At 41.1% G+C, this 22,977-nt stretch overlaps 1 protein-coding gene across 1 annotated transcript in view; it reads right to left on the bottom strand.

Annotated features, from left to right (window-relative positions):
* The window catches only part of ILDR1 (immunoglobulin like domain containing receptor 1), a 40,302-nt gene extending 17,963 nt beyond the window's left edge, over positions 1-22,339 (bottom strand). Inside the window, exons 1-2 of the mRNA XM_055124503.1 lie at positions 22,285-22,339; positions 1,068-1,238 (exon numbers count right to left, since the gene is read on the bottom strand). Of these exons, the coding sequence (XP_054980478.1) occupies positions 1,068-1,238; positions 22,285-22,339 (226 nt within the window). The remainder of the gene's footprint in view (positions 1-1,067; positions 1,239-22,284) is intronic.
* Between the last annotated feature and the right edge of the window lie 638 nt (positions 22,340-22,977).

The following is a 22,977-nucleotide window of genomic DNA, read 5'->3' as shown; positions in this document are numbered from 1 at the left end:
GTGAGACATTAGTCTCAATATATATATACACCTAAAGGAGGTATAATTTATGTCTCTTTACATTTCTTCATCTCAGCAATAGCATTTTCTTCTTACCATTAGGGTATGGGCTTCTGTTTTCAAACTTACTACAAGATTAACTATAGAGAAGTCAGGGGTGGGAGGGGAAAGAGTGATAGTACAGGGGTTAGATGCTTGTCTTGTACAGTGCTAACCTTGGCTCAATCCCTGGAACCACCTATGTAACCTACCAGAAGTGATATCTGAGTACAGAGCCAGGAGTAAGTGCTTGGGGCTTATTTCTGGTTTTTGAGTATGGCTTTTGGTTTTTGAGCTATATTTTTAGTACGGCTTAAAAATAAAAGAAAAAGGAATTAATGATGGGAATCTGGGTTCCTTATAAGAAAGATAGTGGGCTATTAGGAGTGTGCTTTGGTTCCAGGCAGCAGAATGGACATGAAAGGTCAGCTGTTACCGAGGCTTACCTATGGGTGAGCATAGGGGGGCACTGGACACACGCACAACTGCTCAACAATAGTGGGGTGCCCCAAGAAATGGGCTCATACTCAATCTCAGACAATGTTTCAGCAGCAGAGAGAAGACCAGCCAGGAAGACTGGCTGGAGAAGGGAACATCAGGTGGGAGGCTCACAGCAGGTGTCACCCCAGGTGCTTGGGAAGTGTAGGCCTCTTGTCTGTAGCCTAAAGAGCTGTGGGCCCAGGAAGCAGCCCACCTCAGTGTGCTGGAGGGCAACTAGGAATGGGCTGGGAGGCAGAACTGGCTCTACCTTTAAACTAGTGGCTGCGTAGACTTAAATTCCTTTAGAACAAGCTGGGGAATACATTTTGAAAAAAAGTAGTATGCAACATTGAATAAGGTACTTCACTGACCTTGGCTATGCCTGTTTATTATGAAATGGGGGTGGGGATTAAAGGTGGGAAGGGGATATTAACTGATATTTGAGACTTCTTCACAAAATTAGGGTTTGTTATCCTAAGTAATTCTAGCACCCTTCTGAACATACATCCCAGGGGGCCCCAAAGATTACCAGAGGGGGAGGCACTTACATGCAGAGTAGTAGTCAAAGATGGGGTCTTTGCAGAAGGACTTGAAGCGCCATGTCACCACCACATCCTGGAGCTGGGCTGAGGTGGTATAGTCACATTTGAGGATGACAGAAGCAAACAGGGTGACATAGCGCTCAGTGTGCTGGACTGTCACCAGCAAAGACAGGCACCCTGCAGTCAAGAGCAGAAGACAATGCTAAAGGCAGGCAGGTCTCTAAAGTGTAGCTACTTCTGCTCATGGGCAATGAAAGCAATGCAAATGAGCGAACTACCCTGCCTACTGGTCTGGTTGACTGCTCTCACCCACTCTCACTGAGTGAGACCTGGTAGAGTATGGGACGGAGACTGCATAGACCCCCAGGGGAAGATTGGGAGGAAAAGAGCTAGAACAACCACCAAGGAGCCCAAGGTGCCTTAATGTGATCTTGAATACAATAGTAAGCATTTATGAATGCGTAAAATGAAAAGACTTCCTCTTAAAATGCTTTCCCTCTTCCCTAAGGATAAAGTCCAGTCTTCATAGGCAGGTCTGTGAGGTTCACCTCACAGTTTTGCCTTCAGTCTTCCTCTTCCTCTGGTACCTCATGTCCCTTCATGCCCACCTCACACCTAGAGCTTTGGCCACGCAGAAGTTTCTTTGGTCTTTCTCATGCCAGACCCACTGTAGTAACCAGATAGTCCTGCATTAGAATCTCTGCTAGAGCAACCTTCCTTATCACTGTTCGCCATTCCCTTCACTTAGCTAGTCACTGTTTCATGCTAGGCCTGCAATTGCAAAAGCCTTTCCTGACAGAATCAAGATTGGCCTCCCTCTCTTTGCCCAAAGTTCCTACCCACCAGCGAGTAATTTTAATACTCCTTGGGGACATCTGTCTATCTTAGTCCCTGAGAAGTTCCATTTGCTTTATTTATGACTCACTGTTCAAACACAAGCACAGCAAACCATGCCTGTCATCATGGCAAACAGGACATATTTGTTGAATAAATGAGGGAATGAATGACCAAGAATATATGCATGAATTGGTGGAACTAGTGAATACAGCTGATTAATATAAACACAGGTAAAAATCAAACAAAAATAACCTGACAGAGACAAGTTCAAGACTTGAAGGAATGAAGAACATTTTTTTCTTTTCTTTTTTAAACCCTTTTTTTTCTTATCCTGCAAACCTTGAAGGTTTGCAGACAAAGGTTTGCTTTGAGGAGGAGCCAGATAACAAAGAAATGTCAGCTGGGAATCTGGCAAGTCAGGGCTCCACACAACACACACAGCAGGGTCTAGAGTGCTCCTATGTAAATATGGAATCATAGGAGTTGTGGAAGAGCTCATGAGAAGAAGTCTAATAGAGAGCAATATTATGCATAACTGAGATTGATTTACCAGGAAGATTTGTGATAGCCCACAACACTGTCAACAAGTTCTATAAGATTTAATTAAGGACTAAGACCTATTTTTTATGAGAAGAAACAAATGCTGATAAAATATATATATATACATATATATCAACAATACACAGTAATTCACCCATATGGTCTTAGACACCATCTTTTGGCAGGGGAGGACAGGGAACTGGGCCACGTGGGGTGGTGTAGGAATCAGACCTCCTAGAGTCTTCTAAGGGAGACATTTACATGCAAATATCTCAAAGACAATCTCCTTTCTGCTTTAGGATTCCTCTTATGAAATTAGCCTTTTTCCCAATATACAGTTTTGGGGTGGTAGACTTTTATTCCTCTACAGTATCCCTTTGGAAATTCTTGAGAAGTTCCACAATTCAAATGTTTATTTTTTCTATTATTTTATAGAACTAGTTTCTCATTCCTGAGAATAAATAAACACAATTAAAAAGTTAAGTCCAAATCCTTGAGTGACAACTGTAGATGGGTCCCAGAGTTAAGTTCACAGCATATAAATTATGAGACACAGAACTTAGATTTCTAACACAATTCCAGAAGAAACTGATGGGCACCATGCTTCCAGAACCACTGGTATAAATCAGATTCAAAAACCTGGATTTTGGAGTCAGATCAAATCATCTAGGGTTTGTGGCAGGCAGGATGATGCGGGGGTGCTGAAATTGTATGCTAAGAAAAACATTGTCTGAAGCCTAACTCAGCCCAAAGGGATGAAGGCCTTTTACACAAAAGACTTTTCTCAGGAGCCTAGAAAACCACTGAGATGCAGTATTCCAGTTCATGTATACCGTGACTTCCTGATTGGAAGGTGGATGGATGACCTGAGAGACTTACAGTTGGTACAAAGGCCATGTAAGAAAAATCCAAATAAGACCATCGACTGCTCCAAGCTCTTCCTCTCAGCAACCACCTGAACAATGGACTAGATGGGGATGGCGGGGGGGCGGGGGGCCGGAGGGAGCATGCAATTTAGGAAATCTATGTCTAAACTAACTTTGCAGAGGAAGAGACACACATGTTACCCTCATCTCCCTTCTTGTGCACTTCATATTTTAGGGTGCATTTCCCCACTTGAAAGAAATGACCCACCTGCACTGGTTTTTTCCATGTTGGAGAAACCTGTTCTCTCTTTTGAGCACCTATGTAAATCTATCTCTCTGTTTTCTTTCCTTTAGTCCCCACCCCCACAAATAAACTTGTTTTATTTTGCTATTTGTCTCCTTCTAAAATTCTTTTTTTTTTAATTTAATTTTATTTTTATAAAGTAGTTCACAATATTTGATTACATTTAATATTCAAACACCACCATTACACCTTCCCACCACCATATTTTGGATGTTGTCATCCCAAACCCCAACCCCCACCCCAAAGCATAACTGAAATAATTTGTTTGTTATGAATAAACTGCTGAAAATTATTCAGAACCGTTTTCTTAGAGGAAATTGTATGAAGATTATTGTACTACACCCAGGGGCCATTATGACCTCCTATAAGAGATTACTAACTTTTTGTTAAAGATTAAGCCTTATGTGCTTATATATCACTGTATCACTGTCTTCCCATTGTTCATCGATTTACTTGAGCGGGCATCAGTAACATCTCTATTACACTCAGCCCTGAGATTTTATTAGCCTCTCCTTACTCGTCTTTCCCAACAATTGGAGGCTCTTTTAGGGTCAAGGGAATGAGTCCAATCATTACTGCTTTTGGCATATTGAATACACCATGGGTAGCTTGCCAGGCTCTGCCGTGTGGGCAGGATACTCTTGGTAGTTTGCCGGGCTCTCCAAGAGGTATGTATATATCTTTTACTGTATTGGGGATATGAATGCACCATAGGGAGCTGGCAAGGGTCTCCCATGTGGGCAATAGACTCTTCTGGCAGCTTATCAGGTTCTCTAAGAGGGATAAGAAGGCTATCAGATGTCTCAAGCTTTCGGGAGCTTGGTTTTATAGTCTCTGGAGGTTGGCCGTTGGTGGGATTATACGGCACAGGGATAGTTTGTGAGTGTGGCTGCCAAGCTACTGGGAAATAGGGGGTCTGGATGGAGAAGGCTCAGTCCCAATCCGAGCAGGCTTGGAGATCTCAGCCCCAGGTCCCGCACAACCTGGGTTCCTCTGCTGATCCTTTCATGTGTGAGGCTCGTCCGGATGTGTGGAGAGTGGCCATGAGCATGGCTGTAGCTATGGCTATGCTTATATATATATATATGTAAATATATGTAAAAATATATTTCCCTTTAAGATTGGTTGTCTTCTACTTTAAACCCCATCAATTGCGGTGCACTACTCTTGGAATATAAGAGGTGTGAGGCATGAGAAGTCGCGTGGCCACATTTGTGGCCACGTGATCCAGGAATAGGTTCACTGAGGAAGTGAAGAGCAGGCATGAGCATGGCGGCGGTTGAGTTCTGGAGGTTTATGGCTGCCAGGGTGGGTTCCATAGGGCAAGGAAAGGAACTCACCCCCTCCCCTCTGAGTTGCCCCGAATGAAACAGCCTGGTGCGGGGTCCAGCAGCATAGCTATGGTGAATCACTTTATGCTCTCTTCTGAGAGATTTATAATGACTCTCTGAATCATGGCTGTTGATGAGATTATCTGGAGCGAGCCAGAAGAGGCTTATGGGCATGACTGCCAAGTTGACGGAAACAGGGGGAGACAGGGGAAGGTCACCCATTCCTGGTTTTGTTGAGCCTGGAGTTTTCGGTCACAAGTCCTGCATGCCTGTGTTTTCTGCAGATTAAGTTCTGAAATTATTTTCTATGAGGGAAAGATGACAGACCAGAAAAGTCAAGTATGTTCCAGGACTAGGTTTCTTTCCTTCAAAGAGTAATTCCTAGGTTCAGCCTGACTCCACAGCTTCCGGATAAGTTGGGTGGCAGGGATCATCTCCCAAGCCCTGCAGAACAAATGGACTTCAAGTGCAGATTCACTGCTGCCTCTTGGGGGTGGCAGGACATGCACATCTGTGCTCTGCAGGGTCTCATCATAGACTCTCATCAGGCCTAAATTTTCCAGTCACTTTCTTTGGTGACTGAAGTGAATAGAGAGGAAAGCAATAGATCTCCTTCTTTAGACTGCCATCTATCTCCTCCCCACTTCATAAACCATCAGAAGAACCCTACTCCTCCACTGCTGTTCATCAACTCTACCACTAGCAACAGGTTCTAATAAAACTTTGCTACTTATGTGGACTTTGACCAGTTATTAATTCTCCTTGACACTGTGTTTCATCGATTATAAGAAAAGATCATAATAATCAGGTACCTATAAGGATGCCATAAGGTAATCCACCTCCAGGGCCTGGCATTGTGCTTGACCCTGCGTAGATAGTAACAGTATATGAATATCTTTCTCACTTTTCCCTCTTCATGAAGGCCATAAAATAAAGAAGACTAAAATAATATTCTCTGAATAGAATTCTCAAGTAGAGCAAACATATACAGCTATCCCTTTTAGAGTAATAGAGTGGGCCTTCCTCAGTGGTCAGAGCCACATGGTAATGAATCTGCCTTTACAACATGTACAAGAAAGAACAGAATGCTGCCAAGTGAGAGCCTGGCCCCCCAAAATGACCTAAGTCATCTCTAGAGTTGTAATGGAATGAATATGTTCCTGTGACAGTCATGACAGGTGTGTAGAAGTGCAGGGGAGACCTTTGGGAGAATAGCACTTCACAGAAGCAAGAGCTTTAAGCCAAGCCCTTAGACTCAGGAGGATCTTGAGAAGCAGTGGGGGAAGCGAAGAAATGTACCATTTTAGGGAGAAAGAAAAGAGTGAAGAAATACTCTTACCAGCAAGGAACAGTTACTCAGGGAATAAGGAAAAAACAAACTTAGCTGGCATCTCTGGCTTTTATGGGAGACGAGATAAATAAGATCAGGCTAGTGTTGGTGATAGGTAGGAAGATGGGGTGGCTGCACTCGGGTCTATTTGCTAATGGATTTATCACTGAGATGTTTCTGAAGAAAAGAAATAGGGTGCAATATGTGTTTTTAGGAAGACGGAAAACTTCCTTATTTAACTGCAAATGGAAAGAAGAGAATCATTTTGAAAATAAATCTTGAGTAGTTGGGGAAAATTAGCTATAGCTGTAGTTACTTGGAAATCAGTCCAATAGAATGGAAGAGCCCATAACTAGAGTCTCAAACCCATCATGCATTACTTCATAATCTGTTTATGATGTTCTTATTTAAATTTTTCAATTTTTCTGCTTACTCCAGAATTCTCCCAAAGTAGACCTTGGAGCTTTAGCCCAATAGAAAATTATATATATATATATATGATGAGTGTTCCCATATATATTTATATTATATAATTATATATATTCACAATTAATTCATATATAATTATATATTCACAATTATATAATTCATAATTAATTTGTATATAATTATATATTCATAATTATATATAATATATGAGTATGCCCATATATGCATATATGGGCACACTCAGCAATGCTCAGGGATTACTCCTGACTCTGAGCTCAGGAATAACTTCTGGCAGTGCACAGGGGACCATATGGGATGCTGGGAATCAAATCCAGGTTGGCTTCATGCAAGATAAATGCCCTCCCTGCTGTACTATCACTCTGACCCCACAATAGAGATTTCACTGAAGAAACTCTAGGTAAGATTCTGACAATGACTAGGATACCATTATGAATGCTAATTTATTTTTTTCATTAATGTGGTATGAATTGGAATAGAGAGGAAAATGCTGGTTTGTGGTCTAAACAAAATACTCAGTTCACAAATAAATTTCAAATATTTTATTTTACATACTACATATGATCCCTGGAAAATGAGAATCCCATTTTATGTGCAGCAAATTCTGATATTGAAAAAAGATAAGTAGCTTGTCTGTGGTCATTCATTTTCTAAAGAAGTCAGAGTCAAGATTCTGCCTCTGGACAGTTCTCTTGCCTGTCAAGGCTTTAAATAAAACTTTTGTTATTCATTAGCTTGGACTTAATAGAAAGTGACTAATTAATATATAATTGTCAATAATTCTTTGATACCATGAATGATAACTTATATTTTTCTCATTTTTATTTAAAGTAATTCATTTTAGCAGCTAATTCAAAAGAGTCCTGTTTATACTATTTGTGTGAGGGTAGAACATTTGGAGCTAGGGCAGGGCAGTTTTTCTGGGGGATGAGAAGAGAGAATGTGGTTAGAGCCAGAAGTTGTTCTCAGGTAGCTTTGGAGATTGTTGAATCTGACACCCTAAAGGAGGAGAATGTGCGCAAGAGTGATCACCTTGATTATCAAATACTCATGCTGTGTCCCTTCCATGAATACAGTTTTTCATGGCAAACAACACTGGGGTGACCCAACTTAACTTTTCTGACGTCAGCACTGTGTGGATACTCTTTATTTGTCTCCTCTTATTTTATCTCTCATGGGAACTTCTAACCTTGAAATGTACTAGATTCCCATACTGAGCTCACCTGCACTCTTCACAAACTCCTCCATATCTCTCATGCTCTCAGACTTTTATCCCATGGTGGTGGGGGTGGGGAGGGAGGAATTGGGGATACAGAAACTACATACACAGAATAGAGTGAATCCCAGGACAAAAGATACTGAGCAACCAGAAAAGCTTCTCCCTCTTACACAGCTGTGGCTTACACAGTATTTCAGCATATACTGTGTGCCAAGAGTGCACATGCATTGTCTGTACTCTTCACAAAATTCTCTAGAGTAAAATAAGCCCATAAGCCACATTCTCTCAACCTGAGGATTTAAACTTGGGTCTGACACCAATCTTTCCTAAGGCAAACTTGACCTTTCAAGTGGAAGTTGGGTTTGATTCTCAAAAAGCAAAAAATTTCCCAGGTTTGGAGAAAGAGAAAAAGGATGAAGCAGGACAGCCCATCTAAAAAGCAAAAAACACTTTCCATCATTCTTTTCCTTTAACCTTCAACTTCTCTTTGAAACTAACCACATCAGGCACACACAATATGAAGCAGGTAAAGTTGTCAAAAAGAATCTGGGGTTTAAAATATTAACAGATTAAAAAGGATAAATATATTGTTTATAGATGTTATGGATTCAATTTTTCTCTTTCAAATTCTTAAATTTCCTTTTAATTTTAAATTTCTTTCATCCTATTGCCACACAATTTCCAGTTATCTATTAGTTATCTGTTATCTTTTCTTGAAAATTTTCATCCTGTAGTCCAACTTTCTGAGCTCAAATTCTGTCTCTTCCTCCTCACAAGCTAAAAGGCCTGAGTAGGTCATTTCTGAAGTAAATTGTTTTACACATAAAATCTATAAAATCTAGATGGTGATAATACTTGCATGGTAGGATTAAATAAGTATAGTGAGAATTAAATAAGAAAAGAAATGTCTAGTACTTAGCAAACAGCCTGGCATCTACTCAATAAATATTAGTAATTGTTTTTATTTGGTTTACATTGAGGATTTGAGATAACTGAGACCAGTAAGTAAAAAAATTTTTGAAGAATTAATATGATACCAATATGTTAACTATCATTCCTGCTTATAAAATTGGTTAAAGCATTGAAAGCTGTAAAATTTGCTTATAGCTTTGTTCCTTGGCAACCCATTCAGTTTACCTTTTCTCTGAAAGAGGAAGGGAGGAGAGTCCTGTCATTTGAGGGTGGAAAGATGAGAAATTAGATGAGATATTAGAGATCATGGGGAAGGAGGGGAGGGGAGGAGGGTTCTGTATTTCCCACCATGAGGTGCTTTCCAAGACTAGGCTATTGTGCAGAGTGGGGACTGCCGTTCCACATTAAAGTGGAAGGACAACATACCAAGGAAGACGGGTGTCTTTCCAACTAAATGGAACATGTTCCCAAATGTGTGCATATCTCATGAATGAGTACATTAATCATGTAGCATCTCTCTCTTTCTCTCTCTCTCTCTCTCTCTCTCTCTCTCTCTCTCTCTCTCTCTCTCTCTCTTACTCACACACACACACAGGACCATGCATTCATATACTCATTCATTCTAGGATCTCTGTGTAGTACCAGGTTGGGCAAGATGACTTAGGACATATTATGCACTCAGCATAGGGAAATAGGTGCAAAACTTCTTTTAAAACCAAGAACTGTCTTCACAGGACTGGATTGCATTCCTACTCCTTTACACATAAAAATGTTGTAGCAAAAGTAGATTTTTCCTGCACTTGTGGGTTCTTGAGAATTTTGTGAAAGATTCGCATACAAAACCTAGATACGTAATAAGTTACAGATTCAGTTCAAATACATGGGTCCAGATTCTTTGTGTGTGATATACTTTCTTTGAATCCTGGCTTTTTCAGTATGTGATCATCTGGCCTTGTTCCAACACAAATCTGCTCACCTCTAGTGTATTATCCCTACACCATTCTCTATCCAGTGTACATTTTCCATTTTCCTAGTCAGAAATGTTGTTGCTGGGCCTCTTTAGGACTGTATCCCAGTGATTCTTTATTACTCTGGATTCCCTTAGTCTCTGGCCATGGGATGGAGAGGGTAGAGGGATGAAGAGGGAGAGAGAAAGAGAGAGGGAGAGAGAAGGGGAGACAAAGAGAGAGAGAGTGAGCCCTGTACTCGGTACCTTGTCACAATTGGACATAAGAGCTCTTAATGATTCTTCTGTGTGTCCTGGCCTATGATTCCTACCTGATTCTGCAAGCTGCCCAGTAAAAGAGTGTCCAAAGAGAGAGACTCATCCATCCTGGTTGAGGCTTCTCCATCTGCTGTTTTTTTCCTAACCTAGTCATCTCATCGTCACCTTTTCAGGTGAACGAGTCTAAATGAACAGATTACTTTAGATTAACTAGTTTATACGGCACTCAACCCTTCCATTCCCACCTTCTCAAAGGGTTCTGCTTAGAAGGTGATAGAAGGAAAGGAAAACTCTCCTATCCCAGAAGAGGAAAGAAGCCTGGCATGGACTCGTGGGAAATTCTGCTTCCTGAGTATTTTTTGGGTACTAGGTATCTCTGCTCCACAGACCAGGTTAACAAAAAGTACACAAGCTTAATCTTATCAGAGTTTGGTCTCAGCAAGCTATCTCCACAAGTATATTTGCCATCAGTGCTTATTATATTTCCTTAGATAACAGTGTGAATATGAAAGTAACCAATGAAAGCAGTGCTGACAGTGAGAATGAATAAGAAGGAATGCAAAGTAAGGGAACAATAAACCAATAAATAGGGGAAAAGAGTAGCAAGTGGGATCAGGGGAGGAATTATGTTTGTAAGTAAACTTCTAACAAAAATCTCATCTGTGCAAGTCAACAGTGTTAGGCTCTGAGTGAAAGAAGCATGTGGCTACCCTGGGGAGGAAATTTACAGATACTGGGCACTTACTATGCTGTTACTTATGGTAATGTGTGCTCATTAAACTTTTACAAAAATACATATGCAATAATCTTTTTTTAATCTTAAATTCATAGATGAATAGAACAATTCTCAGGAAGATTAAGTAATTAGTTTAAGATCACACAGTAAGTGGCAAAGCTATACTTAACCACCCCTATATTGTTTTCATTCCTAACTGCCTTCTAGTGAAAATTTCTAATTATGGAGGGGTCAGAGAGAGAGTACAACACATAAGGCATGTGCTGTGCATATAGTCAACCCAAGTTTAATCACCAGCACTACATAGGAAGTTAAAACTGTTCTTCCTTGTTCGTTACAAATTTTACTTTCTAGAGGTATCACTGTTGAAAATTTTGTGAGTGATAGCAGGGACTGGAGCGATAGCACAGCAGGTAAGGCAGTTGCCTTGCATGCAGCTGATCAGGGATCAATTCCTCCGTCTCTCTTGGAGAGCCCGGCAAGCTACCAAGAGTATCCTGTCTGCATGGCAGAGCCTGGCAAGCTACCCACGGTGTATTCGATATGCCAAAAACAGTAATATCAAGTCTCACAATGGAGACATTAGTAGTGCCCGCTAGAGAAAATTGATGAACAACAGGATGACAGTGCAACAGTGCTACAGAGGTATCACTGCTACAGAGGTATCACTGTTGAAAAATTATGTATATTCCTCGACATCTTTTTCTATGCTATTTTCAGATTTTTTAAAAATTATTTTGGGGGCACACCTGGTGTGCTCAGGGTCTACTACTGTGATGCCCAGGGATTGCTCCAGATAGAGCTAGGGTAAATAAGCATGCTGGGATTGAAAAAATACCTCCTAAATCCTAAATCCTTTGCATGCAAACAGCTATATGGTCTATTTCCCCATCCCTACAATGCTCTTTTGCTAATATATATATATATATATACATATACATATACATATACATATATATACATATCTAATTTTGTAGTGGGTCGGTCACTTTATAATTTAATAACCATAATTTAGTTGCCTGTTTCCCTACTGATAAGCGTTTAGATTGTTTTTGTACTTCTACAAATAAAACTGCAATGAATTATTGAATATGTATTATAAAAGGTTTTTATTCCCATTATGTTTTTACTCCAGTGGAAGCTACTTCTCAGTGAAATTGCTGAGGGAGTCACAGGGAGTCAAGATTTTATGTTTCAATAGTTACTTTACAAAAGAAATTTATGATCCCATGAATAGCATGTGACAGTCCAACATTTCACCACAATTTTTCCAGCAGGGGAAAATATCAATATTTTTAAATTTTTGATAAACTATTAGGTGAAAAAATAGCGGACCAGATGGTGTGAGCTTGATACTCCTTTGGTTATTAGGGGAGAGGATAACAGACCTGATTGACAGGCAGATGCTTGGGGTTTCCCAAAATCACTCACTCAAGTCAGTGAGTCATCCGTGTCCCCTCAGGCTAATCTCAGAGCACATGCAAATTTAGGTCTCACCAGAATGACAAATTTCTATGTGCCCTGAGTCTTGAGAGGTCACTTATTCACTCCTTTATTGAAAACCTGCTTTGAGCCAGGCACTACTCCAGATGGCGGGAATAAATTAGCAGATTAGAGACTAAATCCTGTATTCTCAGAACCTGATAAGAGAACCTCAGAATCTTGACACTTTATTGATGGGCCCATTCGAACAAATCGATGAACAATGGGATGACAGTGACAGCGACTCATTAATATGCAAGTAAATTCACCGTTAAGGTTACTTCCTATTATGGCTAAGCTTTATGGTTACTCAGAAACTGCTAGAACTTTATCAAATTCTACCATTGTAAAATAAGGGATAAGATAGACGTGTGGGCCCAGGTTCTGATAGCTAGTCTTGATTGCTTCAAATTCTGAAGCAAGCCCCAATTCAAATGTGTAATCCTTCCATAGGAATGTGGGCCTTCCACATCTTTCCCACTCAACAAATCTGGACAAAATTGAAAACCTGTATTCATCTTTGACAGCTCTGTTCCTTACTATTCACATACAACATATTCACAAACTGGGTTTATTTATATCCTCAGTATTCCTGAAATTTCTCATTTTCCATCTTCATGAACATCCTACAAGTTACCATCATTTCTAGCCTAGAGATTGCCTCAGTCTCATCTTAACTGATACCATACATATACTTTGTAGCTCTCCTCTATGGTATACCCATTGGTCAGTCTCCCAACTCTTGAAAAAAAAATCTCTGAAAACTACCCGTTGTTTTTAGGATCACACAAGCCTTCTACAGTTGCCCATGAAGTCACACAGATTTGGTCCTGCTGATCTTTTAGTCTCATTTCTACCAGAGGCCCTGAGACTTCCTTTGCTCATTCACACAACATTCTCCTCATCTCTCATACTCACTGAGCTTCTACACAACAGTCTCCCACAGGCTACTTCTTTTCTTCACAATGACCAGTACAACTCTCAACTTAAGCATCACTTCTTCAGGGAGAACCTCCCCAAAGAGCAAAATTCAACTATCACATGCTCTGTGATACCTTATATACCTTGTTCAAGGTCCTTGTCATAGGGGTGTTTCTACATTTGTATATATTTCCTTTATCCCATCTATACCTGAGTGCCAGAATTGTCAGTTTTTGTTTGTGAGGAAACCCTGAATAGGGTGTACTTTAATTATCCAGTATTTCATTCTACTGCATTGTTGTCGTGGCACAATACTTACAGTAAACATTGAGCTAGGCTGTAGCAGGCAGCCTATTTCTATTTCTGCATACCAGGACTCAATGAGATGGAACAAACCTGTTCCATGGCACGAAACAGGGGAAAGAGAAATGGACTAAAAGTGCAGACTGGTTTGATTTCTGGCCCCAGCTTTCAAACCAACTCCACTGTGTCAAACTGTGAAACATGATCTCCTTTCCTTGCCCATACCTGTTCACTCTGAGAAGCTCTATGTTAGTGTTAATTGTTCAAAAATTGGGAGCTACATCCAGCTGTGCTCAGGACTTCCTCCTGGCTCTGCACTCAAGGATCACTCCTGGAAGTATTTGGGAGACCAATCGGTGTGCCAGGTATCAAACCTTGGTTACCCACATGCAAGGCAAGCACCCTACCCACTGTACTACCTCTTCCTCCCTCTTAAGTCAGGGATGAAGAGGTAACTATGTATTTAGTACAAATTTAATCTAATCCACCGTCTTCTTAACACTGAGTGAAAGTTACACTTCTAGATGCTCTCTAAGAATATTGTTCTTTCGAAGTCTGCTGTCTTATTTCCCCACAAATGATGGGTTAAGTCTAACTGCGCGTATTAAAAAGTTAGCACCACACTATGATTTTAAAACTTTTTACAACAGCACAAATTACACATGTTTTTATAGAATTTGGGGGAAACTAAACTTTCATTCCAGGAATGAACTTTGAGGTTTAATGAAGTTAACCAGACCTTTTTGTCAGTAATGCAAAGTGCTGCAGGTGCTCATTTTGGCATAAACTTCATGGGTTAAATCATGTATATTGTTAAGTGATTTTAAAAAACTATGTTTTTAACAAACAATTTAGAAGAATTGTGAACAAGTGAACAACAACAAAATTCCAACTCTGGAAACTATTCTCTTCACAGCATAAAGCCTAGGTATGAATAGTGGTAACTTCCCAGACTGACCTCAGAGGCTTCAAAGAAGGCCTAAGCCACACCCGCTACTAAGCACTAAATTTGATAGAATTTCACCACATGCCGCCACTTTGCAACTGGGGAAACTTTAATGCTAATTAGAGGTTTGGGTTGATTCTTCTTAGAAAAAGAACAAGGAGACGCATAAAAGTTTAGTACAAAGTTTTTCAAAGTTTATACCATGCAGGAGATCTTGAAAAGGCATATTACTGGATTTTCCTATTTAATATTGTAAATTTGGGGACCATTTCCGATTAATTTAAATGTTATATATTTTAAAAATATGTTTGTATTAATTTGCTATTCTTTTTATCACATAAGATACAAATTCACATGGGTCTTTTTTCTGTAAACCTTTGAATTTGATTTGACATTTCTTGTTAATTTTGGCCATATCTGGAAATAGTTTGGTGGGGGACAACTTCTTAGGTCAGTGCTCAGGGATTGCTCCTTGCAGTGCTCACTTGACCATGTAGTGTCAAAGATTAAATCCTTTTCTCTGGCATAAAAAGCACATGCTCATCCTTGGGAAAAAGAATAGGGGAGGCATCACCTTCCCCAACCTCAAACTCTACTACAAAGTGGTAGTAGAGTTTGTAGTAAAGTTTGTTCCAGTTTCCATACTAGAACAAAGGCAGAGCTGCAGACCAATGGAACAGAGTGGAATATCCTGACACACACCCTCAAATAGATGATCATCTAATCTTTGTTAAGGGAGCAAGAAATGTGAAGTGCAGCAAGGAAAGCCTGTTTAACAAATGGTTCTGGCAAAACTGGATAGCTACATGTAAAAAAATGGGCTCAGATCTCTAGCTAACACATTGTACAAAAGTCAAATCAAAATGGATTAAACACCTCAACATCAGACCAGAATCCATTAGGTACATTGAAGACAAAGTTGGCAAAACCCTCCACGACATTGAAGCTAAAGGTATCTTCAAAGATGACACACTACTGGCCAAGCAAGTGGAAACTGAGATAAATTAATGGGGCTATCTTAAACTAAGAAGCTTCTGCACCTCAAAAGAAACAAAGACTAAAATACAAAGACAGTCTACAGAATGGGAAAGGATACTCACCCAATATCCATCTGATAATGGGTTGATATCAAGGATATACAGGGAACTGGTTGAATTCTACAGGAAGAGAACATCCATCCCCATGAGAAAATGGGGCAATGAAATGAACAGAAACTTTCTCAAAGAAGAAATCCAAATGGCCAAAAAGGCACATGAAAAAATGCTCTTCATTACTAATCATCAGAGAAAATCAGATCAAAACAACAATGAGATACCATCTCACACCACAGAGACTGACCCACATTCAAAAGAACAAAAGCAACCAGTGTTGGCGCAGTTGTGGGGAGAAAGGAACTCTCCTTCACTGCTGGTGGGAATGCCGACTGGTTCATTTCTGACTCATTTCACTTAACACGATACTTTCCCCAATCTCCGCCGAGATGTAACCCGGGTGGCCGCACATGTGCGGCCTCTCCGTTGTTGGATGACCATGATCCCAGAGGCCAGCTAAACTACTTTTGGTACCAGCAGCTACTTGCAGAAATGTCTCTAGGCTGTGAACTAAGCAACGGCCACATGCCACCCCAGGAAGAGAAGGTTTTTCTCTCTCGGCTTTTTCTTTCCGGGGGGAGGGGGAAGACGTGGCAATCGCCATCTTATAAGGACCACTGAAGCTTGCAATAATGCAATTTCTGACAGAATTTTCCCTGGAATTAGTTACTAAAATACTAAAACACAGAAATCCAATAGCTATAGTGGTCACGCAACCTCATATCTCTTCATTCTCAGCAACGGAAAACAAATTATCAAATTCTTCCTTTTCAGCAGGTCTGATTTTGGGAGGGAACTCCAAACAATAATAGTGAGTTGTTTGTGGAAATAATGAATGTAATCAAAGTAGGAGAAAGTAAAGTGAAAATTATCAGCTACACAGGCAGAGGGGTGGTCGGAGGGGGGTTCTTGGTGGTGGAATATGTGCACTGGTGAAGGGATGGGTTTTCAATCACTGTATAACTGAGACTTAAGCCTGAATGCTTTGTAACTTTCCACATGGTGGTTCAATAAAAAAATTAAAAATAAGTTAAAAAATATGATACTTTCCATGTTGATCCACTTATATGCAAATTTCATGACTTCATCTTTTTTAGCAGCTGCATAGTATTCCATTGTGTAGATGTACCAAAGTTTCTTTAACCAGTCATCTGTTCTTGGGCACTTGAGTTTTTTCCAGATTTTGGCTATTGTAAGCAGTGCAATATGGTAAACAGTATGGGCGATTCTCAAAAAATTAGAAATTGAGCTCCCATTTGACCCAGCAATACCACTTCTGGGAATATATCTCAAAGAGGCAAAAAAGTATAGTAGAAATTATATCTGCACTTGTATGTTCATTGATGCACTGCTTACAATAGCCAAAATCTGGAAAAAAACCGAGTGCCCAAGAACAGATGACTGGTTAAAGAAACTTTGGTATATCTATACAATGGAATGTTGTGTAATATTCCAATAACACTATGCAGCTGTTAGAAAAGATGAAGTCATGAAATTTGCATATAAGTGTATCAACATGGAAAGCATCATGTTAAGTGAAATGAGTGAGAAAGAGAGCGATGACATAGAAAGATTGCACTCATCTGTGGAATATAAAGTAAGAGAATAGGAGACTAACACCCAAGAATAGTAGAGATATGGACCAGAAGGTTTGCCTCTTGGCTTGGAAGTCGGCCTCACGTGCTGGGGGAAAAGGCAGCTCAGATAGAAAATGGAACACCAAGTCAATGGTGTTGGGAGGACTCACTCCAGTTGGGAGATGCATGCCAAATGTAGACTATAGATCGAACACAGTGGCCAATCAATGCCTCTATTGCAAACCACAACACACAAAAGGAGAGAGAGAACAAAGGGGAATGCCCTGCCACAGAAGCGGGGAGGGGGTGGAATGGGGTGCGGGTGGTGGGAGGATGCTGGGACCATTGGTGGTGGACAATAGGCACTGGTGGAGGGATGGGTACTCGATCATTGTATGACTGAAATGCAAGCATGAAAGTTTCTAAGTATGTTACTGTACCTCACGATGATTCTCTAATAAAATAATTTTAAAAATAAAAACCACATGCTCAGTCAGTTGAGCTATCTATCTAGCTCATATTTTCTTTTTTAATGTTACATAGATCTATACATGTCACAATGTAAACTCCTTCTTATTGGAATCTATGAAACAAATCTGAAAATTATTGCTTTGGTGAGAGAGAATGTGACAGAGAAAACTTCTTCTTCAGTTTGATCTCATAGCTACTTTAGGATGTTTGGCTTAATAATAAAAAGAGTTAGGGATAGTGGGAGAAATGTAACACCGACCTCATTGTACACATCAGTCTTGGACCTCAACCCACTCATGAGTTCACTTTGTTAGGGAGAGGAGGTGCAAAATATGGCAGGGCCTTGTATAAATTTCACCTTCTTTTTTTAAGATAAAGTTTAAGAAATTTCTCCAAAGTTACAACTAGCTAAGAGCAGACCACCCCAAATTCCATCCTGATTGTCCTCTAATTAGGGCTGGAGCGATAGCACAGTGGGTAGGGAGTTTGCCTTGCACGCGACCCGGTTCGATTCCTCCATCCCTCTCGGACAGCCGGGCAAGCTACTGAGAGTATCCCACACACACAGAGCCTGACAAGCTACCCGTGGTGTATTCGATATGCCAAAAACAGTAACAACAGGTCTCACAATGGAGAAGTTACTGGTGCCTGCTTGAGCAAATCAATGAACAACAGGATGACAGTGCTACAGTACTACAGTTTCTTAGTTGTAGAGGAAGGAGTGAAGGAAAGTCTCAATTGTTTGTCTGAAACCAGCTTAAAAAGAAAAAAAATCCTACTTGGAGTCACTTGAAGTCAAAGGTTAATACAAGGGTTAAGGTGCTTGCCTGTACACAGCTGACCCTGGCCCCAATTCCTAGCATAGGATATGGTCCCCCAGGACTAAGCCTTGACCACAGCCAGAAGTAATTCCTGAACACAGCTGCGCGTGGCCCAATCTTCACTCCACCCCCCAAAATGAAACAAAATAAATAAAATCCTACTTGAGAGGTAACAGGGGTATTAAGGTGCTTGCCTTGTGGCTAACTCTGGTTCCACTTTCACATGAGCCCCCAAGCCCGCCTCACCCCTAGCATGTAAAAACATAAAACAAATCCTACTTGAGCCTACATTATTACTGCCATCATCATTAGGGCTAAGACTTTCTTTAACCCTCATTTTGTTCCAAGCACTGTATTAAGTGCTTTAAAACCAGCATTTTATTAAATCTTCACAAAACTTTATAGACTTTTTATATAATCACCCCTGTTTTCTGTCAGGTTACTGCAGTTTGATGACTTTATCTGTCATCCATACATTAAGGATACAAAATTCAAGTCCACATTAAATAGATGAATGTAGCTTTAAGTTGTTGGAGTCAGAACAGTTGAAATCTCATTTTCTCATATGGAACATAAAATTGAGTTGAAGAGTTCACTTAGAACTTTTTTTGTGTTCAACATTCTCTGGTTCTCAAGTGTGTCATATAGGGAGTCCACTCTGTAAAGAAAACCAGGCCCTCGGAGGAAGGAAGGAAGTTGTTGCTAGGGAAGGAAGGGAGATTCATGGGACCAGAAAGATAGCTCAAAAGGCTATAGTTCATGCTCTGCATGCAGAAATACTGGACTCAGTCCCTGGCTTTCAGAACACCACTGGGAATGACTCTCAAGCACTAAGCCCAGAGTAACCCCTCAGCACTGCTGGGAAAATAAACAAAAATAAACACACAATAGGATAAGGTAGACCCAGAACCAGAGATTTGTCATTCTGTGTGGGTTTACTGATTTATATGTGAAGTGTGGAGAATAGTCCTCATCCTAGACTGAGGGGGTCCCAGCTGAGTCCCTGCGAATAGACTGGAACAAACACCACCAGTTTTACCTTTAAACCTGCAATGCCACACATGCCTGAGAAGATGGAGAATCCCCAGATCAGTAGCCAACCCTGTCTTCCTCAGGGGCTGTGCCCCCAAGAAGAAGAATAAAGCAGAAACAAACTCTGTTAACTTTGAAGAACATAAAGAATAACAGGCAAACATCAGACTGCATTCTCAGCCAACCAAGCTGGCCCTGGCAGTGCCTAGGGGCCTCCAGGGCTGCTCCCAATTGTGTGCACCATGAGGTGAGGTGCCAGGCAGATCTCAGACCCCAACAGTCTGTATTATTTTACCACCTCAGCATCCTGGCTGCTCACTTTACATGTTTGCTTCATAATCCTCTGAAACTTTTCTTGCTTACATCTTTATTCATTGAGTACATTGACAAATATAATAGCATGCTTTTAGCCTACAGAAGTGCACTTATAAAAGATAGGGAGTGTGAGGAGGAGGAATGGGAGAGGACATAGGAACAGTGGTAAAGGTTCACTGACATGCTGGCAGTAGTTGTGGTATGTAATATTGTGTACCTAAAATATTAATATTAGCAGCATCATCTAAGTGACTTTTTAAAGGATAAAAAAAGGCTGTTAGGTCTGGAGAGAAAGCCCAAAGGGCTGGAGTGAATTCTTTGCATGCTTGAGGCCTGGCTTTGATCCCTGGCATCTCATGATCCTCCAAGCACCATTGGAAGTGATCTCTGAACACTGCTGGTTGTGACCCAGATATTCATTCATTTATTTAATTTTGGGTTTGGCTCAAATTTATTTTGTTTATTTTAGGCCACCCCAGGTTTCTCTCAGGGCCTACTTCTCGCTCTGTACTCAAGGAATATTCCTGGCAGGTACAGGGGACCATATGTGGTGCAGTGGATTGAACCTGCATCTGCAGCATGCAATAGTACCTTGCCTTCTGTACTATCATTCAGGATAGTTTTGATTAGAGGTTTATGTGCAGTATGCTCAGGGCTTACATCTGGCTCTGTGCTCAGGATGATTACTGGTGGTGCTGAGTGGGCTATATGTAATGCAAGGCAAGCATCTTTCTAGCCCTGGACCAGATATTTTTAAAAAGAAAAAGAATATCTTCTTAGATTACAGTCACTGTATTTAAAAATACTCTGTGCTCAATATTATTCATAAAAAGAGATAATTTTAAAACATTTAAGTATTGGGGTTTACACCAATACACTCAAATAGGATTTTTCTCTGTAAATCTTCTTTACTTGTTCTACTCATCCCCAGAATTAGGGCTTAGTTGCTAAGTCCTAATTCTTTGGTTAGGTGCCCAGGGACAGAGTGGGAGCAGATGGCTCTATTTTCTCGAAAGGGCAACACAAGAAGTTTTAGAAATCCCAGTTGCCCAGGTATGGCATAGGGGACAAGTTAACACTGGGATTTTTATGATTTTGTCTCCATAGTCCACACTGTGACTGCCCCTGTAGAATTTGGGTCACTTCCATTTAAATCAGTTTTAGTTCAATTGCTTGAATATTATAGATGTTCAACATCTACTTTTGTCAGCCTTAAACAATTAATAGAAACAATATCCCTAGAGAATTTTATGAGCCAAAGTACCTAAGCAATACCAATTTCCTCATTTTTCTATCCTTTTGGAATTCTCTGTTTCATTCTCAGCATTATGTTATTGTAGAAACTTGTCTAAATGAGACCTGGATACATCTGTGCAAGTTTCTTGTCTATTAATCTGGTAAAAATGGGATTCTGCCTGTAATTTTTCCTTAGAAAAGCATTAATCTCAAATTGGTGTGTGGAACAAACTGAACTGATTTTCCACGAAAAACTTAGATATAAGAAGGCAGATAAATGGTCCTAAGGAGGGAAGAGAGAGTAGGAAAAGGTGAAATGATATATAACAAGGCAGAAATTACAAGGGAAATTACAAGATCCTTGTAACATGCACTTTACAAGATGTGACCAACATTCAAACTGAAAAGAGTTTCAAGACTCTTTCAAGTCCTGCACTCAACTCTCCTTCCATATTGGGCTTCACTCATGCAGATATACACACCTGTTATATTTCCAAGAGGTACACTGAGTTACACAGCCATACTTTCCAGTGCAGACAAGGGGTTAGATTTAGGGGATTAAGAAAATCAAGGAAAGGCTGGGCATTTGGGCCCAAGTTTGTAAAGATACTGAGCAGGAGGAAGAAAGACTCTCTCTCTCTCTCTCTCTCTCTCTCTCTCTCTCTCTCTCTCTCTCTCTCTCTCTCTCTCTCTCTCTCTCTGTGTGTGTGTGTGTGTGTGTGTGTGTGTGTGTGTGTGTATCGGGGGCAGGAGAGGGGACAGATAGAAAACTGACGGAATAAAATGCTCAGAAAGAGCCACATATTTGGCTCTTGTGAAATAGATCAAAATTATGTCGAACATTTTTTAATATAACGAAGACACATTATCGTTTTCCAGAACCTAAAAGAACCCATTTCTGGGCCAATATGATTGTGACCACATCCCAAACTGAAAGCAAGTATGGCAGAAAGAAAAAGGCAATTCGGAATTGTCAGAGTGAGTTTGGCGGCTCCCGAGTCAGCTTAGCGACCGAGAAGGCCTCGGGAGGGAAGCCAGCCTCTGCGTTTCTTTAATAGTGGCACCCGTTTCAGAGACCGGGGCTAATTAATAAGAGGAAAACAACAGGTTCCCACAGGCAGAAACTCGATCCAGTCCCGCACCTCCTGGTTCCCGTGCCAAGTGCAAGCCTGGCCTCCGCTCCCCTGGCCCTGGGCAGCTCGGGCAACTTGCTCTCGCAGGCCAGACGACCACGGCTCCGTCTCCTAGGACCAGGTGGGTCCCCGATTCCCTAGGGCTCACCTGCTGGGAGACAGGTGCAGAGCAGCAGCCAAGGTGCAGGCAACTCAGGAATCATGCCGGCCCCTCTGCAGGCCTTTTGGGTGCAGGGGCTGTGGAGCCCCGGCGTCTGTCTTCATCGACGGCCCTCCCCAGACGAACGACGTCTGCAGGTAATCCTCGCGGGTTCGTGCCCTTCCCCGGGGCTGCGCCGAAGCCGGGGGAGGGGGGGCGGGAATTGCGGCCGGCGGGCAGGTGCCTCCAGCTCCTCTGCACCTGGGCGCTCCTGAGGCCCCGCCTCCCGCGTCGCAGCGGCCTCTGCTCCGCCCGGGCCCGGAGGACCGTGGTCACCTTTCCTACCTGCCGCCAGCGAAGTTCCATGGAAACTCCGTCGTCTGCCACTCACCTCTCTTGTTCATTGAGATGTGACCATTTCTCCCCCAGAAATTCTCAGGGAATCTTTCTGCTAGCTCACCCAATCTTAGATTATATGGGTATAACTTTCTAAGGAGTGTTTTCTGGGTTGTATTTCTTCTGTTCGTATACGCGGGGAAAACTTTTTTTTTCCCCATTAAAAATACACCAATATGAAGTTCAAGCCTAAAGTCTGTTCACCTCTTCTAAAAAGTAAAGGTGTAGGATATAAATTAGAGAAACAGACTTTAGTTTCTCACTATTATAAAAGTAGCAAAGTTTACTGCTGAAATATAAAAATAT

The sequence above is a fragment of the Sorex araneus genome, chromosome 2, assembly GCF_027595985.1.
Source record: "Sorex araneus isolate mSorAra2 chromosome 2, mSorAra2.pri, whole genome shotgun sequence".
Lineage (NCBI taxonomy): Eukaryota > Metazoa > Chordata > Mammalia > Eulipotyphla > Soricidae > Sorex > Sorex araneus.
Note: the sequence above shows the minus strand (reverse complement) of the source record. Positions and strands in the feature narration are given on the sequence as shown.